General features: G+C 37.9%; 1 protein-coding gene across 2 annotated transcripts in view; it reads right to left on the reverse strand.

Annotated features, from left to right (window-relative positions):
• Positions 1–13,208, reverse strand: part of CAMK4 (calcium/calmodulin dependent protein kinase IV) — a 158,337-nt gene that overhangs the window by 62,047 nt on the left and 83,082 nt on the right. Inside the window, exons 3-4 of one of the 2 annotated variants that reach the window (XM_066181829.1) lie at positions 1,985–2,047; positions 1,366–1,448 (exon numbers count right to left, since the gene is read on the reverse strand). In XM_066181829.1, coding sequence (XP_066037926.1) covers positions 1,366–1,448; positions 1,985–2,047 — 146 coding nt within the window. The remainder of the gene's footprint in view (positions 1–1,365; positions 1,449–1,984; positions 2,048–13,208) is intronic. The other variant, XM_066181830.1, reaches the window with a different exon arrangement.

Below are 13,208 nucleotides of genomic sequence, written 5' to 3' on the forward strand. Positions count from 1 at the left end.
ACAGTTTAAATCCCATAGTCACTACTGAGTATAGATTATAATTTGAAACTGTCAGAATATTAAATCCTGGTCTCATCAAATAATGCAATTCCCCATCCTGGATCCCATGAAGTCTTTTCTCTTCAGTTCTTCTACCATGCAGATGGTTGCTGCTCAGGATTCAATTGTTTCCCTGTATTATTTGCATTTTGCCTTTGCAAAAGCTCATCAAAGACTCCTACAGAGTATCCAGTCCTCCTGAAAATGATCTAATCTGAAACCCAGTGGATATATAAAGGGCTATATGAAAGATAAGGCACTTTGACCAGGGCCCTCTCCAGCTCAGGACTGGGCCCTCAGTAGCTCTTTAACTTGCAGCATGTCTCTTCTCATTCCTTTGGCTGAGTATTGAGAGAGTAATCATCTTTCTTCTGTCAAACTTAGGATGTCACAGGAGCAGTTGCTTTTGTTGCTGTTCAGAAATAGTTCTTGTCAAGGTCAAAGGTATGACCATGGCATAAAAAAAAAGTATGAGTATGAAAAAATAGTAAAAGTATGAGTTTTCTCAAGTGGAAGATACTTTCAGACTGAATATTTGATGTGTATTTTTGTAACATTCCTCTATGACACCAAACTTTAATTACAGAACACAGAAAATCAAATAACTGTCCTTATGTGAGCTGGAAATCACTAACTCCAGTAAGTTAATTCATTTACTCAAGCCAGTATCAAAGTTTTTCTTATCATCTCTTGCTCTAAAAAATGCAAATACTTCCCAATAATATATCATCCCAACTCTATTACAGAATCATCTCAGTTTATGCATATGCACTTCAGAAGCATGTGCAGCCTCAGGAGCAAAACCTTCAGAACTCAACAGCTGTCTTGAAGAACCTTTGTAGCAAAACCAGATGTTCCATAAACACAGTGAATACGGAAGAGAATTTCTTTCTTGTTAGTCTGCTTACGAAATTTTTATTTGACATAACACTATCATCATGGCAGGCTAATTGCCACCTATTATATTTTATGATGACCTCTCAATGAGATTTTGCCAGTTTTTCCCATCTTTTGTCTGCTGTAACACATTCGATATTATGTGCCTGTTGAACACCTTTATTCAACATTTACTGGCTAATTCCTCCATTTTCAACTCAGTTTTTGTTGTGTGTTTTTTTTTTTTTCCCCCAAAAGTCTCCTGATGATTACATTTCTAAAGGCGCTTTTAAGCTATTTGCTGCAGATATTTATTCATGTGAATAAATCATATGCTGGTAAAATAACTCCAGTAATTACTAATACAGGGTTTACATACAGAGAAGAAATTTGAACTCTAACATCCTTGGAGAAGGAAGGTACTGGGAGAAGTGTGTACAGGTAACTTACCTGTCAAATAGTTCTCCACCAGTGACCAGTTCCAGAACAAGACTGATTTCTGTAGGGGTCTCAAATATCTCCTTCAGTTTTATCTGGTAAAAGGTAACAAAAAGTATTTCTATTGCTTATTTGTCTTCTTCCGAGCACATCTGAAGGTCTACAGTATAACACTGACCACAGCTGGGAAAGTTACCCTGTTCTCTCCCAATTTTTTTGCTAGCTTTTTTTCTTTTTTGTACTCTTTTGGTTATTCTCACACCTCAGTAACCTCTGTGAAATACAGGGGTTTAAGAGGCTGTCCGCCAATCTCTCAGAGAAACCAAAATGTAGGACCTTTCCTACCCTCCCAGGACTGAAAACACCAACTTCTACTTTCATTTGCAGAACTTCTTTCATTTATTTTCTCACTCAACTCTGTAAGAACATCAGTGTTTTATCTTAAAATGGAAGTATAACTCAACAGATGTCCATGCCCACAAAGAGAACCCAGAGCTTTAATCCAGTTCTGTACAGATGAACTTGTTCTCTACAGGTGTACAGTTCTGTACAGCAGTCTTCTCTCACAAACAGAAAGAGTATTAAAAAGCAAGGGAATAAATGTGGAGTGAAAGAACATGGCTAAACTTACAATGTTGGGATGCGAAAGGCGAAGAAGAACTCCAATTTCAGTGCGGACAATTTTCTTGTCTACCTGGTTAAAAGTTGGGAGGCAAAAGGGAAAAATTATTTCCATGTTCAGCATAGAAACTTCTGGATGAATCACAGGATGCTATGTATGAATAGCACTTCTAGATCTCCCAGAAGAGTAAGGTAATGTGAGACACACAAATCAAACATACTGTAAAGACAAATTTTCCATTAACACAAGGTGGACACTGTAACAGAGAAATGTCCACATCCAGCAAAATGATTACAAATATACATGTGAGTCACACAAGAAGTACAGTACAGGTAAGGTATCTGAAAAAAGTGGGAAAATTTCTAATTTTACTCAAGTTCTGACCTTGACTATTGCTACTTCTATTTGTTGAGTTTATGCTAGGATATCTTTCTTTTGACACATAGTCCAACAGCTGTGCTGGAAAAGGTTTTTGCATGTAGGATGTGCTCATCAAAGTAGTGCAACTTACTGCCTAGAACAAAAAAAATGATGCAAAGGTCAAATACCTCTAGCCCCAGAGTATAAGGTTTAACTCAATTTGCTCCAATTATCTCTGACAGAATGATCTATTAATTCAAATTATTGGTTAAACCTTTAATAAGATTACCCCTTCCCTTTTCAAACTGTAGTCTTCAAGAATCCAGGCACAACTTATGTTCTTGGGGTATATCAGTTGTTTCTCACAAGAGCTAGGGAGTTTTTCACACAGGAAAGAAAACTGCAGCTCTCCTGGAACTAGAATGCTTAAGCAAGCAAGAATGGAAAATGTTTGTAAGCAAATTATGAATCCTTTTATGTTTCTAAGGCAATTTAATACACTTACGAGGAAACTACCTGGTTTGCAAATATTCTCCCAAACCCTAGAGAAGTCCTACACTGATGAATCAGGGGGTTCTGAAATAAATGAGAGTCAGCAAGTCACTGTGTGGTTCAAGATTGATGACATACATGACATTTTGAGAGGGACTTGAGCTGTTTTGTTTTTTTTTAGCAGAGGTTTTTTATCATAGGCAAGTTTTGGTTTTGGCTTTTTACATCAGATGGGAAATGAATGGCAGTCATAATATACAAACCTTTAAAGGGGACATAAAATTACCTTCAAATTCTTTGTGAAGAAGACAAATGGGTGTTTTTTAACACTGAAAGAAGAGAGCTACTTCTCAGTAATTTCCTTCTAGCATCAACAAAATCCAAGTCTCCGTTACATTCAGAACTACTGGATAGGCAGAATTTGATTCTCCCCTTGTGTCAATCAGGGATTATTCCAGCTTAATTATGCCACAGTGCTCCGACAGTGGTGTAAATGAGTAGAGAACTAGAGGCCTCAGAGCCTTCTTAAAACTTACTGACATTCAATCTCTTCTAATGGCTCTGCCAGGAAGCAAAATGAAACAAGAAAAACCAACTTTGGACAAATTCAGTGCTTGTAAGAAGGAGCAGAAATCAAACAGTGAAGAGAAATGAAATATTCCATTATTTGAACACTTAATTGAAGGTAAAGAATGTAGCCAATAACAAAATCTTCATGGATAAACATGGGATCAAACCTAGGACCCTTTAAGCTTATGACCAATGCACACTTTATAAATGTTTTTGCTTTCTACTCCAAACGCAACTAACAAATGCCTTTTCCTGCTACATAAACACTGAGCAGCAGGTTTGAAGATAGGCTGCTGTGAACTTTTCCTAAAATGCTGCCAGCAACAGCCTGTGGTCTTGTCAGTTTTAAGATCTCCTTGGCGTCACTTAGGGTTACTTCAGTAAGTGCAAACACGGAGGAAAGGCCTCCAAAGTTCATTGTTGGGCAGCAAAGGGCTTTTGATGATTCACACAGTAATACATACTGTGACTGTTTTCACACACCTTGCACCTCAGTCAGGATCAGAAAAATTAATGTACAATTGTGGATGGACAGTGACATCCCCAGGAGAGCAGTTTAGACTGAAAAATTTTCCTTATCCAAAAGCACTGCTGTAGACTGAACAACCCACAGTTTGTTTCCTGCAGTTTTGAAAATGTTTAGGCACTAAGCACACCTGGGAGCAAGCATGGAAAAGGTTGCCCAAAATCTAAAGATGACTTCTTTTGGCACTGAGTAGTTGCAAGTGAGAAACTACAGAGGCCTCCTCTCATCTTGCAGGTAGCAAGTAATTAAGTGAAAACAGGGACTAAGATTCAGTTTTAGGTTCTTGGTTTCACAGACATTTACTCTCAAACTGTAGGTGAATTCCTGTGTGATAAAGTTTGTGACCTGACACAACAGTAGACTTTCACACTTTCTCAGATGATGGCATGAGAAAAAGATACCTCAAAATTCAAGATGATAAGATGCAATGGCAAATATGCTGCAGAGAAACACTTAGGAGTGTTACACATTTATATGTAATGGTTATTGGGATAGATTTTACTACAGAAATGGGCATGTATAGGTGATATGAATTGTTCCAGAGTAAAAACAGGGACATATTTAGTCATGACATTTCATTACACACAGTCTATTTTATCACTTTTATTTTCTTACCTTCTCCTACGCTAAGTACAGATAGAGTTATGTGAACACTTACCTTCTTTCAGCTCCAACCAAAAAAAAGGTATTTACTTATATTAGGGCCAAACCTAGCTTATTTTTAGTTTGGGCAGGAGGATCAGCAATTCAACTACTTATATTAAATTTTCCTATCATCATCATCCTATCAAATAATTTCCTGACAGAAATTATTTGCTAAGATGAGAGTCAGGCATCTCATTCTAGACTGTAAGTTGCTATAGTAACGATTTCTAAAACTCGGATAATTTAATCAAAAATATGCCATTACCACAAATGTTTGGGCAAATTAAGTATGTTAGGCTAGATCAAATACGGCGGTGTATGTAATAACTGATCAAAATGAGATTGCAAAACTCTTTGTCTCCTCCTCTTTGGATGCAATTTACATAGGCAGTACAGTGCTTGAAAGCTATCTGAGCTTTCCTCTAATTAGCATTACTCACAGAATTATGAGATATGTCTGAGTATACTGCAGTCAAGAATAATGGGATCAACAGAACTGGTCTGTGAAGTGAAAAAACAGTCAAATGTTAACCTTCAGAGCTTTCACAGTTCCACTAGTTTAGCAATTATCCTTCTATCCTTTATTCATTACTTTTAATCTATGCTAAATGGACTAGAGTACGCTTTTGGTCAAATATTTCATCAGTATAATTTGATTTCTACTTAAATGATTACTCTGTGTGAAAAACATTACTTTTGTGCCAGGTCATGTAAATGCCTGGTCAGGTGATTTTAACACTGGTGCAATTTTACTGAGCTGTATTTTCTGTATCTGCAAACTTTAAATTGCACGTAACCAAGAGGCATTTGCTGTGATAGGCCTGCAGATCAACAACCTGCTGTCACCCATGTCAATTAGACAAGACATTTGACAGGTAAACCCAGAACAGTTATTTATCATCCCTTCACTGCTGACTCTGGGCTTGAAGATTACCCTGTTAGGCCAAAAATACCCCAAACAAAGTTGTTAGATAGCCTGTGATTATTTAAACCCACAACACCTATATGATTTCTCAGCTTACCTCTGGAGGCACAAAGAATGGTGAAAGGTAGCAAATCTGCAAGAACTGCTTGTAGGTGCTGCACAGCCACTGGCTGGTGCTGTGCCTTCCAGTGCTCCTCAGTAACCTCAAGTAAGCAAACCAGGAGCTGTGACTGTACCACAGATAAGCACCTGAACGCTGGCTTTAATCTAACTAGATAAAGTACCTGCAGCAGCAAAGATCTAAAAGCCTGAACCTGGGAGCAAGAGGCAATCTAGAAATGCTACTCCCTTAATTTATAATAAAGCATTTACACAAAAAGGGTGATCATTCCTGGATTATTCCTAGTATTTGTCTTTCCAGTTATTTCACTTAAGTAGAATTAGGTATTTATCTCTTTTATGGATATGTGTCTGCAATGACCCTGTCTTTGAAACTTAATACTGGTCATGCATAAAAGGAGCACTAGATTTATATTCAGTGTATTTCTTATTTTTGAATTCCAGATTATTTTGACAAGAGAAAGGAATGAAAAATTCCTTAATGAAAGCTGAGATTCTTCCATGTTTCCATACCCCAAGATGGTGAGGTGGAGTAATACTAAAAACCACAGAGATGTAAAAGTGTTGTTTCTGTGTGAATTAAATGAAACAAGATAAAATGTACCACTGTTTTACACAGATTAATCCAGTTGCTGCTTTGCAATATAGTGCCACCCTAAAAACAGGTGGCCAACAGATGTTCTCTGTACCCTCAAACTTAGCAGAGAGCAAGTGGAAGAACACATTCCTCATCCTACAAGTTCAGTCTCTGCTGCACCCCTTTCTCTAGGCACTGTGGAAGCAAAGGGACACATCTGCCCAGGTGTGACCATCGTGCAGGTTGGGTGACAACACTGTTCCCAGGCAATGGGTGTGAAGAAACCAATGCAAAACATCTCTTGAGAAGCTTCACAGCAGTGCCCACCTCAGGGAGCCTATTCACATCAGCCTTGCACAGCTCCTTAATTAATATCCCACTTCTTGACTCACACGAACACCTCCAATATGAGCAATGAATTCTTCATTGAACCAGCAGATCAGGCTCTGACTGTGTGCTTCTCTGCACTTACAAGGATCACGGTGCAATTATTAGCTTGACACTACACTATTAAAAGTGCTTCCAAGAAACAAAGTTTTATTTGCTCACACAGTAACTGCTCTGAAGCCTGTATCTTTTGGTATTTTATGGCATCAATTGCTAAATACCATTTATAATTTTTCCATTATTTTGCCTTCTCACAGTTAATCTGAAATATTAAAACCTGTACAGACATAGATTACACACAAGCAAAGCTGTCAGTTCCCTGACAGTCTAAAAGGTCTGTTCCCAATGGTCACAACTAAACACAGGAGTGATGGGTTACCCAAGCTCTCTTGAGAGGTTTGAAGAAAAAAAAAAAAATTTGGCTCGAATTTAAAGACTGAATTTAAATAAATCTTCACAAGAAGAAGGTTCAAAGAAGATATTTTCTGTGCAGTTTAAAGTCTTGCTTTTCCATTTCAGAATGTTCTGAATGACAGGAATTCCAGAATCTGCCCAGTTTACACAGAGAATATTTTCTCATTAAGTCTTTCAGTCAAGACTTCAAGGATAAAATCCTTTAAAGAAGACTTCTGAATATGTTTTTACATCTTTATAAAGACGGATAGTATCAAAATCATATGATCTCAACCATGTATCAACGCACGATACAGGTGTCAGTCTTCAGCATAAGTAATACAGTAATAAAGAATCACAGAGGTTGCAAGAAGTGGTATGACAGAAAAATCCCAGGACAAATGAAAATAGAGACTTATATGAGACTCAGCCCACTTTCTCTGCATTACTCTGATGTAATTCAGTAATCAGCATGGCAGTAGGCAGTAGGTAAAAGCAGAATTTTAAAAAACTGACCCTTCTGAATGAAAGGATACATCATTGTTCCAACTAGGATATTTATTTAACAGCTGCTTCAGATGATTTGATTCATTGAATGACCTTTCTTGAATGAAAAAAAACAGTTTCTCAAGTAAAGAATTTCTCCTGTGTTTTAGTGGCTGTTCTTGGTGGGACATTACTTGACCTTCTCAGCAAGGTCTGCAGCACTCTCTTGTGTGGGAACAACCTTTGAACTCCTAATGGACTAATATTATCTTAAAAACAACACTGTTTGAAATAATCTATTTTGTATTTTAAGCTGGCCAGACTATTCTGGCTCTATCAGCACTCAAGCTTAACATGGGCTCCCTGAAGAGCACAAAAAACAACTCAATAAAGCACAACAGCAACTGCACAGCCCTGTAGTATCTTCCCTAAACTCAGTTCGGAGTTCTCACCGCGCAGGTGTGCTGGTTTGGCTGGGATAGTGTTTATTTTCTTCACAGTGGCTAGCATAGGGCTGGGCTCCAATTGGTGCTAGAAATAGTGTGGATAATTCAGGGTTGTTTTTATTATTACTGAGCAGGGCTTGGACTGAGCCAAGGCATTTTCTGCTTCTCATTCCAACACACTAGGGAGCAGGCTGGGGGTGCACAAGGAATTGGGAGGGGACAGAGCCAGGACAGGTGACTTCAGAAGACCAAAGGAATAATCTAGACCATATGGCATCATACTCAGGACATAAAGCTGAAGGACAAGAAGGAAAGGGATGGGGAATAATTCACAGTCTTCTCAAGTTCTGTAGGATGGAGTCTTGTTTTCCTGGAGATGGCTGACCAAGCAACACAGTGAATGAATTCCTTACATTGCTTTTCTTATGTGCAGAGATTTTGCTTTGCCTGTCTGTAAACTGTCTGTATCTCAACCCATGAGTCTTCTCACTTTTACTCCTCTGATTTTCTCCCCACTTGCTTGGGATGAGAGAGTGAACAGCTCCATGAGGCTTAGTTTCCAGCTGGGGTTAAACAACAAGAGCGAGTTACTGAGGATTTTTATTTTTACCCTAGGTAAGTAATTTTGTGTTATTAATGAAAAAAAACCCCCACCAAGCTATTAATTACTAGAGCAATTATTTTCTGCACACATGTCCATGCTTCCAATTTGCAACTACAGTCCTTCAAGTGATGCATATTCCTCAGACTGAACACTGCATGGGAATACTGCCGGTTACATCAATGTGTCTGCATTTGTCCTGTTAGGTGATTAAAAGTCTGGTAGCTGTTGGCTGCAAATGCCTGGGTTTGTAAAAGGTGAAAGACATTGATCTATCTGCATGAGATAGGGCTGTTTATCTGTTAAGACTAAATTGTGCCATCAAAAAAGCAACACTACTGATTCTGAAGCACAGTACATTTGCAGGGGAACCATCAGATGGATACAGAAAATTCATGTGACTCTATAAACTTCAGCACAGTAAATCACACTCTGACATTTCAGATTAACAGGCCCTGCATCTTAAAATACATGGTTTCAGTAGTAAAGGTGAACAGATGCAGATAACTTTCCCCAAAGACACACAATCCACTGTGAGTAAGTTCAGTTACTCACCCATATTAACTTGGTGGCATAACTTGGTGAATAGATGGGTTCAGAGCCACTTACAGCTTGTACAACACTGGTCATTTGCAACAATACATTTTATGCAAGAGTGCAAAACAAATTCATTAGAATTAGCCTCATTATAGGCTATGGTCTAACTATATGACTAATTTGGTTGTTATTTCTTTCCCTGCCTCATTAATACACAGATTTTTGCAAAATATGCTAGATAATTGTTGAGCAGTTTATGCAAACAAATGTAAGCCTATTAGGTATTCATCTATTGCTCACTTCAGCTATTCACTATTTATAGTGTGTTACTGCCATTGTTACTGCTCCCAAAGCTGGGTGGAGGAGGACACTTTTAAGATGGAAGAACAATGTGTAAAACAAAGGTAAGCAAAATAGATGCATTTATAGTTCTATTTATAAATTTGTACTTGCCATCTTCTTGTATATTCTTGCTTTTCACCTATAATAGTTACAAATCCAAAAATTTTCTCTTTTCTCAGTGAAAATTTATTAATCCAGCTCTTATCCTGGATGATGCATCCAGTATTAAACATCGTGGCTTCACATCCACACCATCCCTCTGATTAAACATATTGCCACATAAAAATTAGAAATGGAGAGCTACTAGGTGATAGGACATTTCCTGTCATAATGTAGAATATTTTATCTTAAAATCACTCAGAATTCTCAGGAGCCCTGAGATGCATGATAAAGATCTGGAATACATTATATCTGCTTATATCATTAGCCAAGTGCCATGCTTGCTGCAAATTAAGAAATTTCATATGAATAATAAGCTGGTGGACCTATCCTTTTCTCAATTCAATTAGTATGAGTTCACTGTTACCCAGTGAAGGTTTGATGCATCAGGGCTACCATTAACATTATAATCTCAATCACAGATACCACATAATTCCATGTGATCAATGAAGCAGTTTTGTCTGGGGTGGACTTGACTTTCTTCATCGTAACCTACATGGGGCCACATGCTGCATCACTCCATTTTCAAGCAGTTACACAGATGCCAGGTAGGGAAGGCTTAGTTGTGGTGCTGATGCTCATATGAGGTTGTTTTATTCAAAATCTTTCAAGTAGGATAAAAGCATGACAATGTCAGGTGCCACTTAAGTCATGCACATTTCCTCTTCTGAAGCATCCTGAATCTCACAACCAGCTGTTCAGGGGTCAAATGACCCCTGAACTAGGAGACTTGCAAAGTCTGGATTCCAGTCCATTCTTCTGCTAGGTCAGCCCCAAACACTCATAACAAGCAATTTCTGTGTTGCTTGATAGTATCCAGAACCTGTAATTCTACGCTTACAGGTGTCATACACATGGACCCCAAAACTGCTTCAGATTTACAGGGTATATACCTTATAAACTGAATAATTTAAAAAACAAACAACCAAACAAACAAAATAAAAACCCAGTGGAGGCTGAAAGGAAAACAGGAAAGGAATCCCTTGCAGAAGATTTTCAGGGATTGAAAATGAGAAGTATTTTATATAATTGGAAGATGATACAGAGAAGCATGTAGAAATGGTAAGATGGTTAAGAAAGCTAGGCAGATGTGAAAGCAAGCCTTTGTAACTAATTTAGAGAGCTTGCTTCTTAGATTAGAAACTGTGAGCTGAGATTTTCTTGTTAGCACTACGTGTCAACAAGTAACACTGTAATTTACAGGACTGCTTTTGTTCCTACATCTCCCCACTCCCAACAGAGGATGTCTCAGCTACATTAATGGCAGCATGTTAACTTGCCTCCTCTCCCAGGAACTATGAGTTGTGCTGTGAAAAAAAGGGCAAGTGTTTGAGCAGGCTGAGAGCAGAAGGAATGTGCAGTGACTTCCCTCCCCAACAGGTCACCTCAACCCATGAATTCACTGCACAAAGAGCCACAGGGTTCCTTTCATATTTGCTCCTGTGTTCCCTGATGCTTCATACAATTTAAGAGTAAATGGAGGAAATGCTTAAAGGGGACAATTGTAAGCTATACGAACCTGAAACAGAACGGGAGAATATTTGAATTTCAGGAGACTTTATGTCTCCCTTTATGGCCAGTGAAGTCACACGCAGATTAGGCAAATCACCCAATACTTGACCTAAAACCTAACTCTGGTGCCTACTGTGGGATTTGGGTGCAATTTTAGTATTTAAAAAAGAAAAACAAACAAACCAAAAAAGAAAACCAAAACCGCAATTCCTGAAGACCCCCTGGATGTGGAGATGAGAAGACAGATTTTACCTGTGAAGTAAAGAATGCAGGGGGTAGTGTTCATAGTGCTATGAACTGTAGTACCAACTGCCTGGTCACAAATACTTTACAGCTCTAGCTCCTGTGGTACTCATCCATAAAACATGGAAATGCTAATGTGTGTTCTCACTGTGGTGTTGCAGCTGTAACAGTAATGGCCCAAAATGAATAACTGAAATTAGTTATAATGGTGAAAATAATAATTTTCCTGGACTTCTGATTAACTGATTTATGGCTTCTTACTTATGGGAATTAGGGCTTTCGTCTTGAGGAATTATGACTTTACTCACATATTCTTGAAAGTCATATCATGGAGTTATTTTTATTTGCATTTTCCTACATTTTTACATTCAAATCCTATATTCTTTTGACTTTGCAGTTTCTTATATTTTTCCATTCAAATCCTGTATCTACTAGAAACCTACAATTATTATCAAGCTATTTCTTCTTTTATCACTTTACAAAGAAATGAAATGTATATGAGTGTTACGTATTTTGCAGACAAAAATCTAAATTTATGCACGTTGATATTTGTGAGAGTGCTGATTGGAAGCCCTCACAAGTTAGCACATCGTGTAATAGTTGCAATTCTAACAAAAATTTGAAATCAGAGTTGTCTCCAACAAATTGTAAAAGAAAGTGACTTGGATATCACAGAACTGAAATACAAAATAATCACCTTATTAATGCTATTTCTTGTTACTTATGGAAATGCTTCCAGATCTTTTTTACTTTATCTACTGAAGACATGCCCAGGTGGAGTTTGAAACATTTGCTTGTTAAATATATGCAAAGTGTAATGTAATAGCTTGTTGGAAAGGAACAGTAGTATTTGAAGACTGTGTAAAATGAAGGGGGGAAGAATAACAATGGAAGTGGGATGGGTTTTTTATATTTCTATGAAAACAAGTTATTAGTTATTTTTTATGTATTCAGAGTTTGGGCTTAGCTGATGTATTGCTGGTTGGGGGGATGGGTCTTTTGGGGTTATTTTGTTTGGGGCTTTTTCCTTAAGAAAGCCATTTTTTAGTGACTTGATTAGAGACCAAGTTTGGTTTGACAAAAACTTGTCACAAGCCTCATTCACACACACCAGTGCTGCAGCTGTCAACTGTCACAAAATTTGGCTTAAAATTTGTATTGAATCTTAATTCACGTCTTGAGAGAGCCTCTGGTCAGGTGATGTATCGCAAGGAAATGAGAGAGAGGTGCTGCCTTCCTGATTTCTCAAAGAAGCTTCCGTAACAGAGTCCTCAGACTGCTGCTTTTACAGCTGCTGTGTTAATTTTCACCTTCACTTTTCCATTCCTCCCTACATGTCATTGATCTTTCTCTTAGACAACATACATAAATGAAGACCACCTCAACCAAAGGTCATATATTTTATCTGGAAAAAAGCTAGTTTGTCAAGTAAGAACATACTGATTACAGAATCCTTGGTAAAATAAATCCTCTCTTCTACAGATCTCAGATTTGCCTCTCTGAGGGGTTACAGAGAACTCATCTTCAGAATAATAAGCACGGGATGACACATTTTAAGTCAGAAAATGTTCATGACTTATTACAATACCTGAACTGTGAGCACTGGAGAAAGCACTACCATTTCTTATCTTCTGCCCTCTTCATATTTTTGTGCATACAGACAGCTTTTCTTTAGTTCATCACTCTATAGCTTACAATCTCTCTTCCCCCAAAAGAATAGCTGTCACACCTGTGATGATGGCATCACACCATACACATCTAAAAACAAACACTCCCTAAAATGCAGAGGAGGAAATTTCTTTAACAGGCTGTAAATAATGAAAGGATTCCAAAGAGAAGGGGTATAATCTCAAGATAGCCTAATATTTACCTCTGCACCACTGTTCAGAAATGCCATCTCTTTGAAGGGTTG

This window comes from Chamaea fasciata, unplaced genomic scaffold (genome assembly GCF_029207755.1).
Source record: "Chamaea fasciata isolate MVZ Bird 193981 ecotype frontalis unplaced genomic scaffold, bChaFas1.0.hap1 SCAF_4, whole genome shotgun sequence".
Classification (NCBI taxonomy): Eukaryota; Metazoa; Chordata; class Aves; order Passeriformes; family Sylviidae; genus Chamaea; species Chamaea fasciata.